Source organism: Mustela erminea, chromosome X (genome assembly GCF_009829155.1).
Source record: "Mustela erminea isolate mMusErm1 chromosome X, mMusErm1.Pri, whole genome shotgun sequence".
Lineage (NCBI taxonomy): Eukaryota > Metazoa > Chordata > Mammalia > Carnivora > Mustelidae > Mustela > Mustela erminea.
Window position 1 is genome coordinate 128628917 of NC_045635.1, and position 25475 is coordinate 128654391.

Consider the following 25475-nt stretch of genomic DNA (forward strand, 5'->3'; position numbering starts at 1 on the left):
CTCCAGCACACCCGCTCCTCCCAGCCACCTCTTCCCACCCTTGAACTGAGTTGGGGGGGAAGAGTCCTACGGAAGGGGCCTGGGCAGAGCAGGGCAGCTGAGGGTGATGTCCCCAGCTCATGCTTAGTGGAGGCCCTGGCTTTGGGTCCGACTGGGCTCATACCCAGCCTGCTCACAGATGCTTGTCATTGTTTACCGTAGCTCCCTTCACGTCCAGCCTCTCCCGTTGTCCATGCACTCTCTCCCTGTCGTGCCTAGCCAAGGACAAGTCTTCAGTATGTGGAAGTTTCTAAGGTTCCTGTGGGTGAGCCCCCCGGCGGCCTTGGGTCCAGTGGATGGGGCCTTGGCCAGTCTGAAGACAGAGAGCTGGCACCACTCCTCTCCCCACACACAGGCCTCTCCCCAGGAGGCCGCAGAGTGCTGTGCTCCGAAGCTATACTGGCATGGCCCAGAGAGCCCCTCGGGCCACTTTGAGGCAGGTGAGCGGAGGGCCGGTGAAGGGGAGTGTCCCAGAGCCATCTGACACATGCCTGGCCGATCCGCACAGGCCCCACCACTCTGGGGCCAGCCTCACGCAGACCTTGTGCACCTGCCGGCACCCTCCCACCCCCGGCCATTGCTCCTGTGGCTCCCCCCGCCCCCCCCACTAGACTACTGGGCTACAGATCAGATCAGAACTGGTGCCATGGTGAAGACAGAGCCATGGTTCCTGGTATCAAGAGCCACAGGACAGGTCCCATCATGAGGCACTGTGAGCCCAATGAAGTGAGCACCAGGGACAGGCTTGCCCTGGGAGGCTGCCCAGGAGAGGCAGCTGAGAGCCAACACCGCGTGGGCCCACACACCCGAAGGGCAGAGATGGCATGGCCGGATGAGAGTGTACCGAGGCCATTTCCCCGCGCCCCTTGCCCCAGCACCAGGCAGCAGCTCTACTCCCCCCGGCTGCCCGACCGGTGCTACCGATACCAACAGCTGCACCGTCCCAGTCTGTTCAATATAACTTTTGCTCCTTTTCTTTCTGAAGCCTGACTCACATGCACAAGGGAGCCAGCACTGAGAGTCCCTCCCACAGCACCTGTCCGTTGCAGGAACCACCTGCGGGCGATACACTCTGGGGGACCTGAGCTCTCATCGGAGAGTCCGGCTCAGCCCTTCCCGCCTGTCCAAGGAGGCCAGTGGCTGGTGACCTGCCGGTCCTTTGTCCCAGTCCCCCGTCCTCTGCGTGGGGAAAGGAGGGCAGGGGATCTGGTCTCCAGACAAAGAACCAACAGCAACTGCCCAGAAAGCCCCTTGGCCTCTACTCCAAACCGAGGCTGCTGTGGGACGTTTCGTGGGGAACCGGGTGCTGGCCTCAGTCCCCAGGGCTGCGGGCCTCAGCGGAGCCTTGAACTTGCAAGTGAACCCTGCTCACTGCCCTTAGAGCAAGAGGCTCCCAGGGGCTCCATGAGTCATGGGGCAGGGCGGGGAGGGGGGTAGGTGGGAGCGTTGCAGCTCCAGCCTCCTCCCCGGAGTCCTGGACACAGTAAATGAGCAGGTGCTTATTTCAAAAAAAGTCTTTTAATTGTTCAAAATAGCACAAAACGACATCGCACTATGGTAATATTGAGTCACAGGGTTACTCTACAATAGATGAACGGCATACTGTTCTCAGAAACGAGAGAAATCAAAGGGCGCTCAGGAGGAGGGGCAGGGAAACAACAGGGCCAGGCGAGTGGGCTCCAAGGTGACCGACTAAACATGACATTTTCCACAGCGAAGTATACTATAATACAACAAACCAAAGGCCCCAGAAGGTGTGGGCCAGTGGCAGGGGTCTGCAGAGGCCGGGCCCCTCACCGCAGCTCATCTCCAGGCCAGAAACTGGGGGATCTGAAAAGACAGGCTACTCGCTGTATGTCCTTCGGCACGACCTGCTGCTAAAACTTGTCAGTGCCTAAAGCTCAGGTGTGGGGCAGAAAGCAGTCTCCCAAGCCACGCTAAAAGCCCTCGCCGCCCCCCCCGCCCCCCCGCGTCTGGGCCTGGGGCCACAGAACGGGTGACTGGTGCTGTCAGCCTGCATCTTCTCTATGGCCTCTCCCAGGTGCCCCGACACAGCGCTCTCCCAGCCCACGCTGCCCTCCTCCCGTCACCCCACCCCTTCTGACACGCCCCTGCCTGGAGGAGGTGGCCGCAGGAAGCGGCAGATACTCTAAGCCAATGTGCCAAGGATGGAGCCTGGGGTGGGGGGTGGGGTAGGGAGTCGTTGGGGGTGGGCTGGGGGGCAGGGGACGTTGAGGGCACTGTGAACCCAGGACCTGCTCCTCTGCAGAAACCTGACTTTAGGCTCCAACAGAGACTCTCCAGCTGGATCACCCACGGGAGTGAGGTTTGACAGCTCAGCCCTCCTCTATCCCAGGGGCCTGGGGACAAATAAAGGGGGCAGACAGCAGGGGCCAGCAAGAGAAATCAGGCCAGGCAGCCAACACGAGGCCCGCAGGGGAGATTCCACGCCTCTCCTGTGCCAGCTGCCCCCAGCTTTTCTTCCAGAAAGATCCCTGCCAAGGCTTTAGCCGAGGAGAAAAAAGTAAAAGTTAAAAAAAAAAAAAAGAAAAAAAAAGAAAAAAAAAAGGTACACATTCTGTACACAGCTAACAACAACAACAAAAGAAGGGACAAAACCCCACACGCTAAGGCTAAAATTACAATAAAAATGTCAACTTCATCAATTCCAACTTAAAAAAAATACAACAAATGCAGCAGTTGGTGGTGTGGCCCCTAGCCCGGACCCAGGGGCCAAGCCAGGCTCGGTGGGGGGCTACTGTACACCCCGCTGGGAGCCAGGAGATTTGCACAGAACACTGCTCGGGCCACCGCGGGCTCATTCTTCCCCTTTCTCTCTTCCTTCCTAGCTCTCTAATCGCCAAAGAAGAGGGACAGGACAGGGGCTCGGAGTACGAAGGCCGCTGAGACGGGCTGGATGAAGCTGAAGCGCAGGGCCGTGCGGCGGCAGGACACGCAAAAGGAACCAGGTGGGCATCTAGTGCTCAGGCGCCCGCCAGTCCTCTGGGAGCAGAGGCGGGGGAGGGGAGCTGGGGGGCGGCGGGGGGGGGGGGGGCGCTCCTCTGCTTCCATGCTACAGCCCCTCCCGCCCTTGGCTGCCCCCTCAGAACCAAGGTGACCAGCTGCCGGAGGCACGTGCATCCCCGCCTCCGAGGCACATCTGCTTCGTCCAAAGCCTCTGTCTAGCTCCCTCGGAAAACGGGGCCCGCTCGGCTCCCGGAGGAGGGGCCGGCGGGAAGAAGGGGGAGGAGGGCGCGAGTCTCACTTGCTCACTGCTCTGCCAGATCCGCGTTCTGCTTCCTCCCACAGCAGCGGTGCAATGTGCTTTCTTGCGATTATTTTAAAAACAGAGAGGGAGAGAGAATGAGTGGCGGCCAGTGGCTCCTGAGGGTGAAGTGTGAGCGCCGGGTGGGGAGGACAGGGGGTCCTGGCAGGTGGCGTTCCTGAAGCAGAAGGGGGGGGTCCGGCGAAGGGTTCAGGTGCAGGGGAGCTGCCTCTCACTGACCATCTGCCTTAGATTTCTTTGGAGCGGATTTCCTTGAAAGGAGCCAAGAAGGAAAGAGAGTGTCAGCATGGGTCCCGACGACACTGGGAAACCACGCGGCGGGCCTCCCTGCGGACTTCTGGCTGGTGCCTCACACGCACTCCCACCCCATGTGCAGCCCCTCGAGGCTTTGGAAGGGACGAGCCACACTGTTTCTACTGCTGCTTCCTCCCAGTAGCTGTCTACCCTCAGCCTTAGAAAGTTCCAGAAAGGGGCTTCCTGCTTACATTTCCGGAGAGGACATGGGCCGCTTGCTGGCTGGCTTGGCGCCAGAGCTGTCTTTACTGGTTTCTGAAAGGAAGAACGGAGTGGTAAGCAGCTCAGCGAGGTGGGCCGAGTGGCCGACTTCAGCCGCACAATGGCCCACAGGCCAAGAGGCCGAGAGCGGAGAGGACAGGGACACCCTGCCCACAGCCGACAGAAGCCTGCCGAGCGAAGGCCTCTCCTATGTGTGCCACCTCTTCCCGCAGTAGCCCGGGCCTGGGTGAGAGGCCCTCACCGTTCTCCCTGGTTGGCCTCATGGGAACTGGAGTGAAGCCCGACAAGGCCCGCTGGGGCGTCCATTCTCCACCCTGCCCCCTGGACTTGGGCCTTGCCCTGCACCTCCGACTTGAAGTTCTCATGCTCCCCCGTCTCACCTCAAACACCCTTGGCCGGCTTTCCCCGAACCCGCAGATGAAGCGAGGTGCCCCCCCGCCCCGAGACCCCTCCATAGCACCCACCCTAAGTCATCTCCCCCAACCGTGAGGCTCTAACGTCCAGCCTGGAGCCAGGTCGCCCCACCTCACGTGGTGCTGGCCCAGGAGCCTCCCGCACGACACCTACCTTGCAACCACCTCACTTGGGTGGCTGGGCCATAGCCCTTCTCGTTGCGGGCGGCGATGCGGAAGATGATGGCGGGCTTGGTGGTGTAGTCGATGTGGGCGTTGGAGAGGCTGGACGACTGCACCAGGCAGGACGGGCTGGGCCCGCAGTACACCCGCATGAAGGCCAGCTGGGCCGGCGTGGAACTCTTGGGCTCGCCACCGGCCTGCGAGCTCTGGATGGCCAGGTACACCGAGTACTCGATGATCTTGCCGGAGGTCACAGACGGCGGCTCCCAGGTCAGGTGCGCACCATCTGGACTCTAGAACCAAGGGGCCAGAGGTCAAGCCATGCCGCCTGTGGCCTCTGTGACTCTCTCCCTCAGCCTCTCCGGGGACAGAGAAGTGGGAACACTTTGTGGCTCCCCAAACTGACTGGTTGTACCTTAGCTCTTTTCCTGACACAACCGAGCTCTGGGGACATGGCCTCGCCAGCCCCAGCCCAGGGGGTCAGTCTGACCGAATGACGAAGTAACACGAACGGGGGCTCAGAGCACCGCCTCCCTTCACCTGCTCTGCCACCGACTGTGGGACTTGGCCCTGAGCCTCTTGGTGCCTCAGTTTCCTCAGATCCCAGACCTCCTCAGGACGTTGAAGGATTGGATAAAGAAAACACGTTGAACGTGGCAGGTAAGAGACCCTCAGTGAACACTAGCGGCCACGTTAGAGAAAAGGAGACCGAAGACGGGGAGGGAAGGAACGGACTCTCGTCAACCCAGCGCCCAGCGACAGGACAGAAGCTGCAGCCCAGACCCAGCCGGCCCAGAAGGGAGCGCCTGGAGGACAGGCTTGGGCTCGGCCTGCTGAATTCCAGCTGGACACAGGGTCACCCCACGGCAAGACTCACTTTGCTGATTTTAATGGCACAGGGGGCCCCCGGAAAACCAGGCAGACACGTCTTAAAGGCCGAGATCTCGCTGAAGGGTCCCCGGCCGCAGGCATTGATCCCGGCCACGCGGAACTTATAGGCTGTGCCCGGCTGCAGCTCCTGCTTCTTCAGCTGGTTGTAGTCGGGGACGGTGCCCGAGTCGTCCTGGGTACAGAGGCCGGGAGGACAGGAAGAGGGAGAGAGAAAAAGGTGACCTAAGCCCCGTCGCCGAGAGAGCAGCTCTGGGGTTGGGCTCCAGGGCTGGCAGCACTCTCCCATCCTGGGGATGGGCCAGGAGGGCAGCAGTAGGGACAGGGGACTGACAATAGGCTTTGTGGCGGCTCTAAGGGCCCTGGGAGAAAAAGGCATGTGGAGAGGACGCCACAGGTGGCTGTCCTCCGGCTAGCCCCAAGGCAGATGGTGCCCTGGGGAGCTTCGGAAGGCGCCGTGAGCCCCGACACCTGCCTCATGGCCAGCCCGCCCCCACCCCCACCCAAGGGCACCGGCCGGGGGGAACACTTACGTCAGAAGGGATAGCGTCATCTGGTGGCAGAAAATAGTGTGTCACCATTACATTGGTACCCTTAATGACCCCCACATCAAACCACTGGTTCTCCTTCTTCACAGGCGCCTTGCTGGGTGGGGGCGGCAAGTCTGGCTTCTGAGAGACGGAAAGGAGAGCTGAAACCCTCGGCCTTCGGGCCCCGGGCGCCGCACCTCTCAAAACCCCGCCACACCAGACTCACCACACCCAGGGACTCGATGCCATTGGCCACTTCCGTCAGGGTGGCCGCGGCCTGCAGCTTGGCGGGGCTGGCCACCACCACCGGCTGCGGAGCCACAAACGTGTTGGACGGAGCCAGGCCTGTGAGGGAGAGAAACATCCTTGGGGGGCTGGCCCGGAGAGCCTGCTTGTGCGCGGGGAGCTCCTCCCCCTCGGGCCAGACCACCCCGGCCGCGTCTGCGGGGAAGGGCCCAGGCGCTTGGCCCCCACCAGCGCGGCGCGGCACCCTTGCACTCACTCTCGGTGGCCGTGGGGGGCAGCAGGGCCACGGTGCTGGGCACGGCCGCGGCCAGCTCGTTGAGGCAGTTGCCCTCGATGGCTGGGTCGTTGAGGCTGTCGGCGGGGGCCAAGGCCTCGGTGGGGAGGTGCTGCTGCTGCTGCGCCTGCGCCTCCTGTAGCTGCTGCTGCTGCACGAGCGCGGCCAGCTCCTGCTGCGTCAGCACGATGGGGATGGTGGCGGCCTGGCCCTCCTGTCCCTCGGCCGACAGGTGGCCCAGCTCCGCCTGCGTCACAGCCGCCGCTGCCTCAGATGTGTCCATGGGCTCCCCGGTGCCTGCTCCAGGGGGCGGGGTGGGGGTGGGGGCAGGGACGCCACTCAAGAGGAGCGCCGGCCCAGGCGGCCCAGCCCCACGCCCCTGCCCGCCCTGTCCTGGCCAACTCGGGCCACCCTGGCAGGGAGCCAGGCCCCCTCTTCTCAGGCAGCCCGCTACCTCCCAGCGCAGTGGCCACCTGGTCAGGGCAGTCAGTGGGAGGCTGCAGAGGCCTACCCGGGCCTTGCTCCTCCCGAGGGGCCCACCTTCCCCTCAGGGCTCCTGGCCGGCCTGGCCGGAAACCGCCGTAGTCAGTGCTCAGCTGCCCCCCCGCCAGCACCTACCCATGACGGCCTGCTGCGCTGCCTGGAGCACTGCCTGGATGGCCAGGGCCTGGGCCTCCTCCGTGGCTGCGGCCTGGGCAGCCGCTTCAGCGGCAGCAGTGACCGCCAGCTCCTCGGGGGTGAGCCCCGTCACCATGAGGGTGGTGGTGCCCGCCTGGGCCTCGGCCATCAGCTCTTGGGGGAGGGCCAACTGGTCTACGTCAGACTGTGTGGGTGGGGGCGGCTGGACCACCACCGTGGCCACCACGGCTGAGCTGGCAGGCTCCTGGCCCGGAGACGGGTCCCCTGTACTGCTCAGATCCACGGCGGCCTGGAGTTCAGGGGTCTGGGAGGCTGACAGGACCTCGGCGGACTCCCCCAGCAGGGGTGTAGAGGTGGGCTGCAGGAGTTGCCGTGGCGGCAGCTGCTGGCGAGGCCCTGGCGAGGCCTGGAGTTCCTCTGGGGGCTGCAGGATGTCAACAGCAGAGAAGGGCATGTCAGAAGTTTCTGTGTTGGCTATGGTCACTGTTATCGTGGCTGGGATGGGGACTTCGGTGGTCAGAGCCCCTGGGGTAGCCTCAGTCACTGATGAGATCTTCTAGAAAGGAAGAGAAGCCCCCGTCAGAGGGGAGAAAAGAGCGGCCAGAGCCGGGCAGCCTTCATCTTTCCCCGGAGACCTGGATTTTCACCAGCCACGGCCAGCCTCACCCCACCTGATTAGGAGCGCAGCAGGTGACCAAGCCATGGTGGGGGCGCACAAGACGGGAAACCCTTGGGACCCTCTGGCTGATTTTCACCCATCCTCAGAGAGGTATCCCAGTCTAGCCAAAGAGACACTCTGGCTCCTGCCGTGTCACTCTCACTGGTTATAGCCAAATGACAAGCCTCTAAGACGCTGGGGCCTGGAAGACCCCTGCCTCCTACCCAACGATGCCCCCGGCAGCTCTTTTATGGTCAGGAAGAAGGACTCAGAAAAAGGGAGGAGGAGCGGTCCAGTGCCTGGGGCAAGGGCGACACCTGGTGTCCGAGCCTGGAACCGCACGGACCAGAAGTGCAGTGGGCAGCACAGGGTACCTCCGGGGGTTCTTACCGGCACCGAGGGGCCTGGGACGGGCGTGGACTGTGTTACAGTGGTCACAGCCCGTGTCAGGGTGGAGGACACGGTCGTTGTAACGGCACTGGAGCTGGTGATGTTCACATTGTCACCCTGGGTGCTCTCTGCCTCTCCCTGGTCACTGGCGGCTGGTGGGGGATCTGGAAGGGAGGGAGCGAGCAAAGAGAAGTGTGACAAGTACTAGGCCAGCAGAAGCCCCAAGGCCTCTAGCCAGCTTTGCCCCCAGGGGACACAGTTTCTGGCAGTACCCCAACCCCTGCTGGGACACCGAGCCCCAAGAACTCTAACTACTGGCTTCTGGCCGGGCGGCTCTTCTAGTCACCGCTCCCCTCAGCCTCTGAGCCCAAGGCTCCGGGAGACAACGCACGCCGGGCCGGTGTCTTTACTCACCTTGGTTCGAGCTCATGTTGGAGGTGACGGTGGTGGCTGTGTGCGTGGTGCCTGTCTCATGCGTCTCACAAGGCGGGTTGGAGCAAACCCTCTGCGTCGGGAACGGAGCCAGCAACGAAGCAGCAGCCTGGGTGGCGACGGCGGCCGGTGCTGCCACCTCCAAGCCGGACTCTAGGGTCCTATGGGAGGGAACGGTATCGGGGAGCAGGGCACCCACGCCGACTGACATGGTGGTGCCAGTGGAAGTGGTCTGGTGCGTCTCGCAGGGGCGGCCGGCAGGGGGCTGCTGTCCGCCCTCAGGCTGGCCTGCACTCCCACCGGAGGTGGCGGTGGTGGGTGTGTGCGTGGTGCCCGTCTCGTGGGTCTCGCAAGGCGGGTTGGAGCAGACCCGCTGGGCACTGCCTGCGTTCGAGGTAGTGGCGGTGTTGGTGGTGCCCGTCTCGTGGGTCTCGCAGGGCGGGTTGGAGCAGACTTGGGTCACGGCGGCTGAAGGGCACAGCAGCGCCTCCAGGGCCGGCACAGTCACAGTGGCGGTGGCACCTGGTGAGCTCTCGTATGTGGGCATGGGGGTCCCCCGGGCCTCGCCAGGCTCCCCGGCCCCCATGGCAGAGCGGACCGTGGTGGGTGTGTTGGTCGTGTGCGTGTGGTGGGCCTCCAGCTGGCGGCCGACGGACACCAGCGGACTCAGGCCAGCCACGGGACTGTCCTTGCTTCCGAGGATGCTGGCTCGGACCTGGCCGCTCACAGGGGCCAGCTGCACGAAAGCTGAGCATGGGGCTGCGCCAGTGGCCATCACAGTCATGGTGGCGCTGGTCACGCTGGTCTGGCGGGTTTGGCACAAGGGCTTGACGGACATCTGGGCTCCCTCTGACGCCCCAGCAGCCACGCCAACCCGGAGCACAGCGGGCGCGGTGCCGGCCATGCAGACACGCCGCACGTCCCGCTGCTGGCCGGCACCGATGCTGGACATGGCGGTGGTGGCGGTGCTGGTGGTGCCCGTCTCGTGCGTCTCGCACGGCGGGTTGGAGCAGCTGTGCGGCCCGGCCATGTTGGACGTAGCGGTGGTGGCTGTGTTAGTGGTGCCCGTCTCATGCGTCTCACACGGTGGGTTGGAGCAGACGCGGACCACGCTGCCATTCTGTGGCCCAACCGTCGAAGTCACGAGGGAAGCAGCTGCCTCCTGTCTGTCACAGACGAACTGCACGTGGGCGGGCTGAGGCTGCCCCCCGAGGTTAGCCACGACAGTGGTGGTGGCCGTGTTAGTGGTGCCCGTCTCGTGCGTCTCGCAGGGTGGGTTCGAGCACACCAGGGTCACGGTGCCTGGCTGTACCTCTCCCTGGCCCGAGTCAGCGATGGTGACCGTGGCCGTGGGCTGTTCTGTAGTAGGTGAGGCTAGAATGGACACAGGCAGGTCGTGCACAGGCTGAGCCTCGACACCACTGGGTGCCGTGATGAGAGTCACCTGGGTCGGCTGGGAGACAGGCTGGGGGAGAGAACAGATGGGAAGGGTTACTTCTGCAACTTCCTATCTGTCCCTCTGCCATCCTACAGCGTCACCCGTGCTGGCGGGGACCACTGGCTCAGGTTCTAAAGCAACAGCCCCGGGAAATATCCAGGACCTGTTTTCCCTCTGAGCTCCAGACACTGAGTGGCTCAGGGACCAGGTTAGAGGCACGGCTTTGCCTCCAAGACCATGGAGACTGGGAAGGGGCTGTGGGGTTGCGTCAGCGGCTAGGGCCAGTCCTTGGTCATGGAGGGAGCCCCGCTGACCCTGTACCTAGACGCTTTGCCACTTGCATGAATTCAGCTTAAAATGTACAAAGAAAGTAAATACTATGCACGCAAAAAGAGAAACTGTTGAATCGTCTACGTTGTAAGAGGAAACGTCTGCCCTGCGTTCAAAATCTAGAACTGCTTAAGACCTAACCTGCTGACACGACAGTCGTAGTGACCAAGAGCCACAGCGGTACAACAGGGAAGCGCCCCTGCCCCTCCCCAGGCCACACAGGTGAGGAGAAGAGGGCCTGGACCCCAAGTAGCAGAGCAGAAGCCTTGGGCTGTGGCCCATCCGTACGCACGCGCACACACACGCGCACACGCCTGTGGATGCCGGCCATCCTACCTGCATGGTGATGGTGGGGGTGCTGAGCCCACCGGCCGCCGTCAGTGTGGTCTGAGCTGCCGACACGGTGATGGCAGTGGGGTTGATCACTTGGCTTGAGAGGGTGGCGATGGTGCCCAACGTGGTGATGGGCGTGGCCAGGGAGGCGCTGGTACTGTGGCCTCCGGCTCCGGCAAGGCTAGTGGAAACGGTGCCTGTCACTGTGCCGAGGGTTGTGACGCCTGGAGGGGGAAGGGGCAAGGGTGGGGTGAGGCCCACACCTGGGGCCTTCCCCCTGCTAGCAGCTTTTCCCTCTGGCGGGGACAGGACACAGGGACAGGAGCACACCCCAGGGGAGCGGCAGGCCCGACATCTAGGCTACGCACCTGTGGTGCCCTTCACAACCAACGTGGTGACAGCTGGCTTGACGGCAGAGACAGTGACTGGAGTGACCAGGCGGACACCCCCCATGGGCACGGTGCGGAGGATGGTGCCTGGCTGTCCAGGGGCTCCCTTCAGCACCACCTGTAATGTCAGAAGAGAGCGCCCCTGCATCACTCCCAGGCTGCCCAGACCCTGTGCTGCCCCCTCCCGGGCCCCTCAAGAGGACGCGTGTGGCCTGCAGGGACCCTGGGCTGGATGCTGGGGCAAGGGGCGGGCCGGGCACACCTCACCTGAGTCACTCCTTGCTGCCCGTGCCCAGTGGCAATCTTAGGGACAGCGGTGATGATTTTGGCCGGCGCTCCAGTTCCTGAAGTCATCACTTTGGTGGTGATGATGGTGATAGGGGACTTGATGCCAGGACTGCTGGTCACACCTGGGCAGGAGAGGGGTCGTTTGGTCTCAGGGGCCCCTCGCCCATTTCCCTCATACTCTCTTGCAAGCAGTGCCTCCCACCCACCACCCCTCGATCCAAACCCGGTAACCACGCCCCTGCCACCTCCCTACAAACGTGAAGCAAGGGGCAAGGGAAGAAGAGAGGAGAAAAGCAGACCCCTAACCCTAACCAAGAGCGTGCCACAGCCCGACCCCCCGCCCGTGCAGCCTTGGCCTCCTGACGGGGTTCCTCATCTGGGGCCCGAGACAGGCCCCCACCTGTGGCGCCAGCCTGCGTGATAATGGCCGACATGGGGATGGTCTTGATGATGGTGGTCGTGCCAGGCTTGGTGGTGCTTGGGGACACGCTGCTGATGCCCAGGATGGTGGGTTTAGTCCCCGCCCCGCTGGCCTGCGTGGTAGTGATGATGGTGGTGGGCTTGCCGTCTGCTGAGGTCACCAGCTTCAGGATGGTCCCGGCCGGCAGCGGACCTTTGGTCTGTAAGAGCAAGACAAGTACATGGCACCATCGCCAGGATGGGCTGCTCTCTACTGGTGGCCCGAGGGGCTCAAGGAGGGTTCCGAAGACAGGGAGAGGCGGGACCAAGCCCTGGGACGGTGTGAGCTGCAGAGTGTGAAGAGATCTTCCCTAGACAGGGACAGGGGTTCGGCCCAGAGCCACCCCGTTGTCAGTCAGGGCCCCAGAGCCGCCCCGTGTCTGAGTCTGGGGCCCACGAGCGCACCTGGATGATCTGAGTCACGGGGCCCGTAGATGCCTGGCCAGTGACTGCCGAGGTCTGAACCGGTTTGGTCTGCACCACTGACATCACTTTGCCCAGGTTGGAAATCTGAAAAGGAAAGGACAGGGCAAGGAGTGATCTTGAAGCCCAGCAAGAGCACAGCCCGGGTTGGGCCTCTCCCGTCACAGGCAGCCCAGTGGCGCCGTCACTCACCAGAGCACTGCCTCCCGGGACGGAGATGGGGCTCTTCACCAGGGTGATGGTCTTGGTGACTCCACCCACTACGGTGGTCACCACCTGGGCTTGCTGGGCCACTGTCACAGTCCCGGACTTGTGGACTGTGATGATGGGACGGGTAGATGTGTTGGCAGCGGAGGAGACCGACGTCCCCACCTGGGCGGCTGCGGTCTTCAGCATCCGGGTGGCGGGGTTGCTCACCTTGAAGGGGCGGAGACGGGCCATGAGCGGGACAGAGAGGCCGCGCCCCCGCCCAGAGTGGCCCAGCAGGCCCGCGGCTCCCTCCCCACCTGCTCATCTACCTGCCCGCACCCACCCACCTGCAGAACGGCTCATGGTGGTTTCCCTTTCCGTTAGTGAAGAGAGGACACCGACAGCGCACGCCTAGCCTATGGCTGTCACGGCCCCCGTGGAACGGCTTGTTCCACAGTCCACGGCAAGCAGTGAGGAGGGGCCAACAGCCCCACAGTTTGCTCCAAAGCCCGGAAGGGGTGATCACTGTCTTACCCCAGTGCCCAGAGGCCCTACCCCAAGGCTGCTGGCTCAGAGCCGGGCCCGAAGCATACTCACCATGACCGGTGAGGAGGCCACCTTTACAGTTGCCGGGAGGGTGGTGGTGCCAGGGGTCACGGCCACGGTCTTGACGATGGTGGTGCCTGCCGGGACGCTCAGCACGGTGGGCGCCGAGGAAGGAGGGATCTTCTGTGTAGCGGCAGCGGCGGCCGCCAGCGCAGCCATGCCACTCATCTGGGGGCTGCTGCCGATCACCTGCAGGGGGCATGGGGTGCATGAGCCCGGGGCAGGGGAAGGCAGCAGAGACCTCGGCAGAATCCAGCTCAGCCCAGCCTAGGTAGCCTCCCCCCGGGGCCCAGCGTTCCTCCCGGCAGCACCTCTAGGCTCCAGCCTGGCCTCCCGCCACCAGCCAGGTGCAGCAACCCAGCAGCACGCGTCTGCCAGAAGCTCTACATCTTTTCTGAAGACCACGAAGTCAGACACGGCTCCCTCCTCCTGGCCTGGGGTCAGACCCTGGCTGGCTAGATTCTCCCTTCGGGCTTCTGAACAAGGAAGTTCACGTTCAAGATGCCCTTGCGGGAGCCAGATGCACACGGCAGGGAGATCTTTTTGAGGCCTTAGCTTATAAATTTTGATTAACTCCGTAATGACAGGTGGCCTCCTCAGTGCTCTGCAGCCAAGAAAAGCCCTGGCTGGGGGCAGCGTTAAGCCCTGTCAGCGCCATCGATCACCAGGACGTCCCGCCCTCTCCAACGGCTCCTCACCGTCCCCTGGGCACTCTGCGTTGGCACAACCATTCGCACGCCTGCGGGAAGGGAGGTCACGGTGACGGGGGCTTTCCCAGCCTGGCTGGCAGGTCGCATGGTGACCAATGGGGTTCCTGTTGTCGCCTGAGGACCGGTGACTTTGAGAACAGCAGGCACACCTGGTGAGGGAAGCAGGGGGCCTCTGCTGCGTCCCGTGTGCAAACGCGAAGTGCTTCCGCGACCCGTTTGTGCATCAGGTCTGGTCCTCCCAGACCCATTCAGGGATGGTGTCCGCAGGCATGGCCGAGCCGGCGCTCGTGACCATCAGGCATGTGGTCCTCGGCAGCCTTCAGTGCGGCTCACCATGTCCCTGTGGGCTAGACCCTGCCCTCAGGCCCAGTGCTGGGCCCCCAGCTCACCTGGAGTCCTGGCTGCGGCGGGCACAGAGATGGAGCTGCCAGGCACCGTCGGCAAGACCTGGATGGTGGTGGTGGTCGGGGGCGCGCTGGCAGCCTGGGGCAGGAGCGTGATGCCTACTTGGGTCAGCGGCTGCACAGCAGGTGCGGCTGCTGCGGGGGCAGGGCTCTTGGGAGGGTTGGCAGGCACAGACGGGACTGGATTGGGTGTGGGGGAGGTGGCGGTAGCAGCCGTGGCAGGAATGTCATATTTCTGGAGCTGCAGAAGGTAACTGTCGGCTGTCGCCACTGCCCCCCAGCTCACCTCCAGGGAGTTCGTGTTGGCTCGTACCAGCTGTACCCGGGCCGGGGGCGGTGGCTTTTCTGGGAGAGAGCAGAGCCGGTGAGAAGGGGCCGCAGCATAAGCTCCCCCCACAACCCCCACTCCGGGCTCAGCTGCACGGGGGTGGCCTATGGCCCCGACCCAGATGCCTTACCTGTCTCCAGGTACCAGAGGTCCTTACAGCAGACCTGGTTGTTCCAGGCCTTTCGGTAGCCATCGCGCCCACTCCATATGTACAGGCGGGTGTTGATGGCCACGGCACAGTGGCCAGCTCGGGCCCGAGGGATATTGTCCTCCAGCGTGTCCATCAGGATGGTCTCCCAGGCCATGGTATCTGGGGAGGGCGGGAGGGGAGGTCAGCAAGGGGACAAAGGAACCCATAACCCCCAGCGGCCCTTTGGCCTTTCGCTGTCAGGGATGGGAAATTAAAAACCAGGAAGTTATCAAAGATTACTAAATTAAAAACAAACAAATGGAAAATAACTCAGTATGGCAAAAGGCCCGTGGAAGATGAAATTAGAAACCACAAACTACAAACTGGCGGGACTGTCTGAAACGCACAGCCAAAGGTTTCACTTCTTGCACATCGAACACAAGAGCCTACAGAAAGAGACGGGCAAAGAGGAACGCGAGCTACGGAGAAGGCGACAGGAGGATCTAAGGAGAAATACATACCCTCACGGAAAACAAGAGAAACACAAACTGAAACCACAAGGCGCCTGGCAGTTTGGCTCCCGCACCTACTGCAGCCAGGGCTGGGGGGCGGCGGGGGCGGCTGTCACCTCTCAGACCCGCCAGAGAGAGGGCGCAGGCACCACCGGGGGCACCTACGTGGCTGCGGCCTCTGTGGGACGGCTTGGCAACGGCCTTCGGCAGCGACTCTACCTCTAGGTGTTTACCCTTCAAATGCACTTGCACGTGGGTGAAAGCAGTGCAAGGGTACTCACGGAGCCGCGTCTGTGCAAGTTTCAACACCTGGATAGCAACTCAAAAGAATGAGGCCGCTCGGCGTGCGGGGACGGGAGGGGTCAGTCTCCGAGACGGAGTGCGCCCCCGAAAGGGCCGGGCTTGGTGCAGCACTGCGGGGAGCAGGCTGCCATCGTGTGTGTTTAGAAAGGAGCCCGCCGACGATGCTCGTATAGGCAGAGGAGTCCCTGCGGGGCGGGTGACAAGCCACCAACGTGGCTGCCTCCACAGAAGGGGAGGCAGGAGGGAGGCTCTGCCCCGTCACGCTTTTGTACTTTCGGAGGCCGGGCCGTGTGCAGAAGAGCCTACTCAAAACCTGAAAGCGGGGGGCACCCCTCCGAGCGCTCTGGCCAGTGGCTACTTCTCGTGGATTCTAGAGGCCCGGCCTTAGAAGCAGCTTCGCTCCCTGCACAGCCCACACAGCTCTCGGGGCTGAGGAGGGCCGGCCTCCCGCAGCCCTCCGCAGGCCACGCCGAGCCCGGGGAGGCCATACCCAGGTTGAGGCAAGCCAGTGTGTTGGTACACTTCCACTCCTTCTCGTGTGTGGCCACTTTGACGTCATCCATGACGAGAGGCACCCAGCCACCAAACACGTACATTCTGGGACGAGGGAGGGAAGAGTAGGAGAGGGTTGTGGAGGAGGTGCCAAGCTAGAGGCCACCTCTTCCATCCAGAAAGTTCTAAACACGCTTGGTCCTCCAGCTCTCCCCAGGAGAGTCCCCCAGGACGTGTGGACGCTCTTGGATGTGGGCCTCTCCGTGGTGGCTCAGCCCTCACAAGAACTGCGTCACCTCTGCCACGCGGCGCTGCTACTCAGCTCATCTAAAGCTCCCCGCCGTCCCCATCGCTCTCATAGGCGCTTTGGGACCTTGGCGTTGACAGACGCCCTGCTGCTCACGGAGAGGACCTAGAACAGCCTGCGCCCCTCTACCCCGAGTCTGTCTTGGTCTCCCGGGGTTGTCATGTAAAGACGGGGCTGCGGCAGGCCAGCCCAGCCAGAAAGAGGCCTCCCCGGGCCTCAGGAAGTGCAGGAACAGAACGGAGGCCTGTGGGGGCGGGGCGGGCCGGGTGGGAAGACGGCGGCCACTCACTTGTTTCCGATGGTCGTGGCTGAGTGAAGGCTCCGAGGGAGAGGGGCCACCCCGCTGAGACTGGGCTTGTTCCACGTGAGAGTGTCTGCGCAGAGTGATGGACAAGGGATGGTTACTACACAAGGTCGGACGCGGGCCCTCGGCCCTGCAGGACCTTCCCCGGACATAGGGAAGGCTCTGGAAGGCGGGTGACCACCAGGTCCAAAAACTCCGTGCCAGGCCTCCCCACGGCCCCCAAGAGGCCTTCTGGTCACCAGGCTCCAGCATTTCCCATGCTCAGTTCACTATCCTGGCAACCGCTGCTCTCAGGGCTCTGGTATGAGCCAAAGGTGCACTCCCAGAGGCACCGCATTTGCCACCCTGCTCACCCCAAAACACGTGTCTGTCCCTGCCACCGGCGCTGCCAGGAACTTCGCTCTGGGGAAACGGTTTCCTTTGAGAGCCAGCACTGACCTCCAGGACGCCGTGCCCCCGCAGAGATGTGTCCTCGGCTGTCCAGTGCCCTCGGCCTTCCTTCAGGCCAAAACCTGACCTCCTTTCAACCACTCCCAACCCTGAGCGAGCCCCACCCCGGCTATGGGTCTCTCTCAATACCCCATGTGACCACGAGAGACCACAGCGCGTCATTCCCGCTACAGGCTGATCCCTGACGAACTGACAGGGACGGACGATGCCTCATGCAGCCCATTCCAGCCTAGAAAAGGCCCTCACCCCCTCGCCCCGGCTCCCAGCCTGCCCCTCCGAAGTCGGAGGGGTGAGCGGCACGCTCACCCTGTCTCTGCGTGCCGCACCCGAGCCCAGCGTGCTCCGAGCCTGCCCTCCCACAGCTTACCGATGTCCAGGGTCCAGAGGTCCCCCAGTCTGCAGCCGCTCATCCCTCCGTAGATCACCAGCTTGGACTTCTTATTGTCCTTCTCAGTGTAGACCACAGCAGTGTGTGACTCCCGGGGCGGAGGCAGGACACCATACGTGATGGGGATGTCCCAGGCCACCACGCCGGAGCCCGGCCGCAGTTCCAGGATGTACAAGTCGTTCAGGTACCTGGAGTAGGAAAGGCAGTCACGGCAAGCCTCCCCGACTCCATGCGCCAGCGGCCTCACCACCTTCTAGGGGCAAAGAGCAGACTCCCTGGGAAACAAAGGGGGCTAGGTCCAAACGAACTCCAAGTTCTTCTCCCCTCGGCCCTGAGAAGTGACCACCAGAAACTCCCAAGGATGAATGTCCCAAGGATGAGTGGGAGCCCGAGAGGAGCCATGGGATGGCATGCCGCTGGGCCGCCTCGCACGTGAAGCTGGCCATTGTACTAGGGCCTCCTGGGGTCAAAGCAGGAGCCCATCTGGGACCACCTTCAGCCTTTAGCAAGGCACTCGGTCACCGGCCTCGGAAAATACCATCGCTAAGTCTGCAGGCAGCAAAAGCCAGGAAGGCGAGCGCCAGCTCTAACATGGTGGGAGCAGGCACCAGCCTAGGGCAAGGCGGGGCTCTACGGCTTCCAGACCTCGGAGGCAGAAAGGCCCTACCCGGGCAGGGAGCGTGACCCTCTCGCTTCACGGAAGAAAGGGACGAGGCACGGCCACCCTCAGGACTGCACACGGAAAACGACGAAGCCTCACCTCGGAATGTTGTTCTTGGGGTCCTCGCTGTCGTTGGCCAGGCCCCCAAACAAGTAGCACTTGTTGCCCACAAGGGAGAAGCTGTGCCCAAGCCGAGGACATGGGGGCGGCCCGTTTTTGGGCGTCTTTGCTTTGAGTCTCTTCCATTCCCATCGGCTTGCCTGCAAAATCAAGACTTGGGGGTTGAACCCAGGACGGGCTGGTCTCTGTCAGGACCCCAGGCCATTTATTGTGGAGGGGGAGGCGGCGGGGGAGCCGGGAGGGAGGCCCGGGGCCGCCGCCGCAAGCAGGCGAGCAAGCTGCGGGCCGCTACCTGGAGCTCGTAGAGGTCGTTGCTGTACTTCCCGTACTCCACCATCCCGCCGAACACCAGCAGGCGCGTCCCGTCGCACACGAAGCCGTAGGCCGCGCACCCGGGGGGAATGTCCCCTCTCACGGCTGGGATGAACCACTGGTTAGTCGCTGGGCAATGAAAGGAAGCAGGAGTCAGAACACTTCAGGAAGCCTTCGGAACCAGAACCCCAGTCCTCTTACTCCCCATATCCAGCAGCCTGCGAAACGTGCTCTGAGAAAGGGGGGACCCCCTCCAAACAGCCTGCAATCGCCCGGCTTCTCATCAAGGTCGTCTTTTTAAGCAGGAAGTCACTAACCAAGATAATTCATTAGCTTCCGGGAATGCGGCCGCTGACTTCCTTCCCCTACCGCTCGGGGGTCCGGTAGGGGAACACAATGTCCGACACCCGAAGCACCCCGTCGGGGGCCCTGTGCGCCTCTTCTGGGGGTGCAGGGCTACACCTCTAAGTGGCCGGAAGCGTGCGGGCGAGGGAGGCCCATCAAGGCAGCCCGGCCCACCGGCTGAGAAGGGGGGCGGGGGCAAGAATCCATTTCTGCGGGGGTCTCCTGGGAGACGGGCCATGCCACCCACCTTTCCCGTCACGTCACACCCATACCAATCTCGAACATTCCTGAAAGCCAGAAGTGGTGGCTGCAAGAAAAAGCTTCCCCCAGATCCACACGTCTAAGTGGGAGTGAGGACGCCGCCACCTCAGAAGACGGTGAAGGAGAAGCCTGCCCCACCCCCATGCCACTGCCCCCCTCACTCCAGGCTCGCGCCCCGGGTTCAGCTCCCCGCGCGCCTGCCAGGCCAGGGCCTCCCAGAAAAAGCAGAAGGCACACATCCTCCTCAGAATTTTGAGGGATCCTTTCCATGACATGTTACATAAAGGACCGTCCCTAAACGACATGCCACACTCACTCCCAACACCTCAAACCGGGCGCCAGACGCCAATCTCGTTCTCTGCCCCTCAACTGCTTCAGGTCACCCGTGAGTGGCCACGCCCGAGCTGGGGATGGCCCTGGAGTCTAAGCGGGCATTAGGATCGTCCCGGGGGAGCGCCTTGGGGGGGCCCCAGCTGCCCGACTGCTTCTCAGCCTTTCTGGGAGGGCGCGTACTTGGGTCACTGACACATCTCCCCTGCACACTAGGTGACAAGTCCCATGTCCACGTCAGCCAAAGGGCCCGCCCCCATCTAAAAGCACACGCTGCCTCCAGAGTCACAGCCTTTCCTAGGGTGGAAGAGCCCCGTTTCTCCCGCCTCCCCACCTGCAGCAGGTTGATCTGGAACAGGCTGTGATCTTGCCCCGCCCCACCCACCCCTCCTCCGTGGTTCAGCAGAGTCACCTGGACTCCAGGAGGCCCAGCAGCAAAGCCTCCCCCGCCTTCCTGGTAGAGGGGCCGGCGCCGGCCCCAGCTCACCGCCTCACTGTCATGCCCACTGTGAAAAACAGACTGAGAATGGCACCGCCTTCAGCCCCCGTGCGCACACGGCAAGACACGGAGTTCCCTCCCAGCTACGCAGGGAAAAGCCGGAGGAAGACCTGGAAGCTGCCCGGGGCCAAGTCCCCTCCGTGGATGAAGGAACAGAGCCCAGGAGGGGAAGTGACTTACCTGAGGTCACAGAGCAAAAAAGAGACACAGGCAAGAACCTTGTCGCTGACTTCAAAGCCATCGCCAGATACTCCGCCAAGGCCCCCCCACATGCCCGGAGCCATGGGCCGCCCTCTCACCTGAGCACCCTTGGGGCTGCCGCTTGTGGCTACAGGGCCATCACAGGGCCACTAGTAGGGGCTGCGACAAAGCCCCACGATCAACTAACTCACGGCCTGCCCGTCACGCTCTAATCAGTGGCCCAGCTATCCAGGCTGGAAGGAACCAAACCGGTGCTGTCTCAAGAGCTCACGACCACCAGCCCCTTTAAGAGGAGCTGATCTTGTTCTAGAACACTCGGGGCAGAGGCCCTCCACACGGCTGTCAACAGCCAAAGCCCCGTCCCACCCGCGCGACGGCACAGCGCCACCTCACGCACTCGCATTATCTCCAGCTCATGGAGTGGGGCACCTCGAGACCCAGCCTCCAGGTCCCGCCTTCTCCGTCCGCCTTGGCCTGTCAGTGCGCTCGGCTGGGAGGGGGCTGGGAGGAGAGGAGGCCACCCGCACACAGGACCCTCCGTGGGACAACCCAGCAAGCCTGAGAGCGCAGCTTCGGGGTCTCATCAGCAGCCGCAGCCCTGTCCCCACGCGCTGTCTCCATCTGTGGTGGCTCCCATCAACCCCTACGTGTCACCCCGGGAGACTGGGCCACATAGCTGGGCACACGCAGTCCACCGGGGGCGTCGGCTCCGCTCTGTCACGCCAGGGCGCTTCCTGCGTGGCAGACGTGGTGCCAAGCCTGGCGTGGGGTGCACAGACACGCCCGCCCTCGCCCGCAAACCCCCAGTAGAGCGGGAAAGTTGCTGGGCCCTCGGCCCCCGGCAGCGACGGCGCGCGTCTGCAGCGGCCGGGGCCTCGGGAGCACGGAGCGGGGCGGCACGGCAGAAGGGGCTTCTCAGAAAAGGCGAACCCAGAGCCAGGCCTCGGAGGGCGGACAGGATTTCCTGACAAACGAAACGAACGGGGCCGATCCGGAAGTGACTGCAAGAGGCGAGTTGGAAGAGAGGAGGTCTCGGGGTGGAGAGGAGCGGGTTTCGGGGCGGCCGAACCTAGCGGCCAGAGAGCTACAGGGCAGAGGTCGGGAAGGGGTTTCAAGGTGGTGGCCTGGGCCCGTCAACCGAAGGAAGAGACAGCCCAACTGTCTCCACGAGTATCTGTACCCCAAGTGCTCCTGTGTGACCCTGCCACCAGCTGGCAGGGTGACCCTAGACCTGTCACTTCCCCTCTCAGACCCCGTTTTCTCATGTGCAAAAAAACAAGGAAGTTCCACTAGATGTTTTCAAGGCTCCCTGCGGCTGTTTAACAGTCGCCAGATGTTAAAGAACCACTGAGGCAGACCAGCCACACCCTCCCCTCATGGGGACACACCCCACCGTCAGGACTGGCTCTGCTCCATAATCCGCTTTGCTACCCTGAGATAACATTCCTACAACCTAGAGCAGCTACCCCAAGACCTCCCAAAGGCCAGTCAAGTGTCCAACAGCCGCTATGATAGTTGTCGCCAACGAGGAAGGACACACACCCTTCGAGCATCACCTCCAGATCCCTGAGCTAACCAAGACAGCAAAGTGCTTGCACACGTCCCGGACGCGCCCCCTGGGGCCATTTATCTTGGCAAGAAGGAACGCTTCCAGCCCGGTCAGCTCTCGTTCTAGAAGGTCTCTCAGCCCAGAGAAGGGAAAGTGCAAGAGGAGAGGCAGAAGGAAGGTCTACTGTGCCCTGATTTGAAACAAAACAGCGGGGAGCAGACAGGCAGCTGTCAAGGCAAATGGCTCGCAGGCACCTGTGTCTGTGCCCCCAGTGGTGGAAGAGGGGCCACACGAAGCCCCATATTTGTAGAGAAGAAGGCAAGAGCCCCACAGCTACGACAACCATGAGCAGATGCCACAAGCAGCACAGACTCTGGCTCTGGTCGGACCCCGAGCAGACGCGCAGGGAGGAGTGCGGAGGTGTTGTGCTAGCGGCTCTCCTGCGGGAGTGGACGGCGCCTTTTCCAAACCGCTACCCTGGAGGAACCCGGGGCTACGGCCCTTTGGATGGCTGGCTACACTGTACTACGGGACAGAACCTTGCAGATGGGGAAGACGCCAAAGTGGCCAGTTCGTTTTCATAAACCAGCAAATATGCAGAAAGCCCTGGCAGTAGCGGACTTCGGAGCTGATGGTAATTAGGCCCCTGCCCTACTTTCTAAAATTGTAGCTCCCTGTTAAGGAATCGGCTCCAAGCCTTATGAGAATAAAGTCAGTCCAAGCAGTTTAGAAGGTCCTGCTCCGGCCAGTGGCCTCTCTAAAAACAGCCCCGTCCCTCAGCCCTACCCTACTGAGCTAACGGCTGCCACCGCAGCTGTCGCAGCTGGCACAGGGTGCTGCCAAGCAGCCCGGCCTCACTGGAGGCAACAGGTGCTGAGCCCCGCAACGCAAAGGAGCACTAGTAACCCACCAGCGTTTGCAAATCAACTTGGTAGGGGCAGTACCGTGGATGGAGCACAGAAAGCCGCGCTCTGTGCCTCAGGCGAGGGAGATGGCAGCACCCAAGCCTCACTGCGCTAACCTCCTTCTCCCTTGGGCGCCACCCCAGAGCAACCTCAAAGCTGGGAGGCCCTGCCCAGATTCAAGGACCTGGCACTGCTAGAACCCCGGGAAAGAAGAGGCCCGGAGCAATGGGACCCTGCGGGATGGGGGGGGGCACGCCCCAGGCCACTCAGACCGGAAGGCATTGCCCTGTGTGTGGGCGCGTGCCCACGCAGCCCGCCCGGCCTTCTCCCCCTGGGTGTCTTGGTCTCTCAGCACCACCCCCACAGCAGGGAGCACGTCTGGCCCCTCCCTCTGAGCGAGGTGAGGGGCCCTGGGCCACTGCCCCTTCAACAAGCAGCAACAGGGTGTGCAAAGCTGGCCAAACACGGCACCGTGGGCAAGAGGCCTCCGGAGGAGGCGGCCCAGTCCCAGAGCCTGCGCCGTCGCGGGGCTCGGGCTGCTCGCAGCTCGCGGTGTCCGCGGGGCTCAGACTCCTCTGAGCCCGCGGGTCTGGCGCCCCGGCTTTGGGGCAGGTGAGGCGAGGGCCCACCTAGCCCACTAGGGATGGCTGGACTTCACCGTCTACCCTGCAGGGCCCTCGGGGAGGAAAGGCAGCGGCCGAAGAGTCGAGCACTACAGACGTGCGCGGCCAAAGGGGGAGCCGGCCTCGCCGCCCTGCCTGCCCCGCCTTCGAGTGCCCAAGGCTCCCGCACGCGCTCCGCGGCGGTCACCCAGCGGGGGGCACATCCCCCCCGCCGGGATTAGGGCCCTCAACTCTGTCCCTAATCCGTAATCGAGAAGCTGTCATTTCCCCAGAACAGGCGTCAACGAAGGAGAAGAGCTGAGCAGGCGCAGAAGGCGGGAGGGAGGGGGTGGGACTGTGCCTGCGCCAAAGGGACGCAGCCGCCCGCCCGGCGGGGTAACGGTGTGTGCCTCAAGTCCGCGCCGGCGACGCCCCCGCCCCCTCACCCACCGGACTCGAGAATTTCTCCCGCATAATGAAAAGCCCTCCTCAAAGACCCGAGCGCCCACGGGGAGGGGCAGGGGAAGGCCGGGAGAAGAGGAGGGAAAGCAGAGGAGACGGGCGGAGCGAAGGGTCGCAGCTCGGAGGAGAGCGCCGATCAGTGCGGACGGAGAGGGAGAAAAGGGAGGAGGGAGAGCAGGCAGGAGGGGAGGGGAAGAGAAAGGAGGGGGGGGGGAGGAGGGAAGGGAGGAGGGAGGGGGAGGAGGAGGAGGGAGGGAAAAAGAGGGAGAGGGAGGAGAAGGAGGGAGGGAAAGATCCCAGGACCCAGCGGGCTTTGCACTCACCCGTGTTGTACACGTGCAGTTCGTCCACTATCCCCTCGTTGCCGCCGCCAAACACCACGATGAGTTCCTTGATGGCCACGGCTCGGTGGCCGTGGCGGGGCCGGGGCACTGGACCCGACCAGCCCACCACTCGCTTCCAGCGGGGCTGCAGAAGCACCGCTGGCGAGTTGGCGGGCGACACGGCCGAAGCCATAGTTCCGGGAAAAGCCGTAGTCGGAAAAAGTCACCAAGCGAGAAGGGAGCCCCCCAATTCCTCTCACACACACCCCCTTTCGTCTAAGGTAGCTCTCACGGAGAAGCGGTTCCTCACACAGCGGTGGACGGCTCCATGGAGGCCGCCATCTTAACTACCCTCCTTCCCTTCGGCTCTTCCCCTTCTTCTAGCTCACCCCGTCTCTTCAAGAGCCTCCCGAAACTTTCGAGCGCCTAGCCCCGAGAAGCTGGAGGCCGCCAAGTCCCGCCGCCCCGACTACTCGCTCCGACTCTCCCGCTTACAAGCTCGGGCGGGAGGCCCTGGGAGCCGCCATCTTGAGCCGCCTCTCTCTCCTCCCTTCCTCAGTCGTAGCCCTCCCCCGCCGGAAATGGCGGAGCCCCGGCCCGGTTCCCACACCCCCCAAGTCCCCTGCACTGGCCGGCTTCCGGGGCGGGTGGAAAGGAGCCACAAGCACCGCGGTTGTCTCTGCCCCGCCGGCGCTCACACCACAATTGTGGGAGCCGCCATCTTGAGACCGTCCCGTTTCCCCGCCCAGCGCTTAGTGCAGCCGCCGCTCCCGAAACAGCCTCAACACTCGTAAGGGACAGAGGCGCGCCGGAGGCCGGTGGAACGAACTCGAATTCTCGGGGGCTGCTCGGAGACCCGCGCCGTACAGCTCGTGAGGTCTCGAACCTCTCCCCCGAGTCCGCCTCTGCTGCTCAGACTGCGCCTGCCGCCCTGGGAGCCGCCATCTTGAGACTAACTCCCCCTTCCCCCCTATTCTCTTCCTCCTGGGTCAGTTCTTCCACTGCAAACCAAACGCAAAGCAGTGTCCGATCCTCGCTTCCGTCCTTATTACTCCTTCCCACAGGAGCCGCTCCAAAGAGCCAGAGTTAGGCCCCGAAGTGGCAACTGTACGGCAGCAGGAGCGGTAACGGCAGGGCGCTCATGCCTCCTCCCTGGGAGCCGCCATCTTGTGTGAAGAAGTAACAACTAAACATGGCGGCAGCGGCGGTCGGGCGAGGGGGCGGAGTCGGGCGACGTCATCGTCTCCCCCCCACACCGCCCCCGCCCTCGCACGGCTTCTCCGTGAGCCGAGGCCTCTTAAAGGATCCCTGCGCGGCCCCGCGGCGAGGGCCCAGGTCCGCCGCGCGTTGAGCTTGGGCTCCGGACGCTTGCGGGTCAGGCGCAGGCGCGCCCAGCCCCGCGGCCCAGCCCCCCCATTGCGCCCTCACGCCTCCGCCCTGGGAGCCGCCATCTTGCCACTTCCCCTCGCCCGGCCGTCCACGGGCGTCAATAGCGACTTTCAGCACAAAACAAAGATGGCGGCTGAGGCATCTGGTAAATGCCCGGATGAGAATGCCTCGAACGAACTGGGCCCCGCCCCCTTGGGAACCGTCCCCCCAGGTTGCTGAAGGAACACACGCCCGAGGAGTTGCCTTTAACTAGCAGTGGG

The 25475-nt window shown here is 63.3% G+C and overlaps 1 protein-coding gene across 8 annotated transcripts; it reads right to left on the reverse strand.

The window, feature by feature from the left end:
• Positions 1-1538: 1538 nt before the first annotated feature.
• Positions 1539-25353, reverse strand: HCFC1 (host cell factor C1). 8 transcript variants are annotated; one of them, XM_032329621.1, is made up of 27 exons: positions 23827-25352; positions 18330-18478; positions 18017-18177; positions 17236-17444; positions 16404-16488; positions 15806-15912; positions 14501-14680; positions 14329-14387; positions 14028-14121; positions 13627-13787; positions 12920-13117; positions 12326-12550; positions 12116-12220; positions 11652-11871; positions 11231-11373; positions 10943-11081; positions 10578-10798; positions 8456-9938; positions 8042-8205; positions 6973-7549; positions 6337-6654; positions 6061-6179; positions 5838-5975; positions 5294-5479; positions 4409-4709; positions 3811-3874; positions 1539-3576 (listed from the first exon to the last, which is right to left on the reverse strand). In XM_032329621.1, the coding sequence occupies exons 1-27, from the start codon at positions 24017-24019 to the stop codon at positions 3537-3539; spliced, it is 6039 nt and encodes a 2012-aa protein (XP_032185512.1). In that variant the 5' UTR covers positions 24020-25352; the 3' UTR covers positions 1539-3536. The 8 variants fall into 8 exon arrangements, with proteins under 8 accessions (XP_032185512.1, XP_032185507.1, XP_032185506.1 ...); XM_032329616.1 differs by having other exon boundaries at positions 6973-7546; positions 14028-14387; positions 23827-25353; XM_032329615.1 differs by having other exon boundaries at positions 6337-6651; positions 14028-14387.
• Between the last annotated feature and the right edge of the window lie 122 nt (positions 25354-25475).

Coding starts and splice junctions, on each gene's coding strand:
- HCFC1 (XM_032329614.1), bottom strand. CDS start 24,019: ATGGCTTCGGCCGTGTCGCCCGCCAACTCGCCAGCGGTGCTTCTGCAG. Junction 14,681..15,805: donor ACTGGCTTGCCTCAACCTGG/GTATGGCCTCCC, acceptor CGCCCTCCCCAG/ATACCATGGCCTGGGAGACC. Junction 6,180..6,336: donor GCCCCCCACGGCCACCGAGA/GTGAGTGCAAGG, acceptor TCTCCCTCACAG/GCCTGGCTCCGTCCAACACG.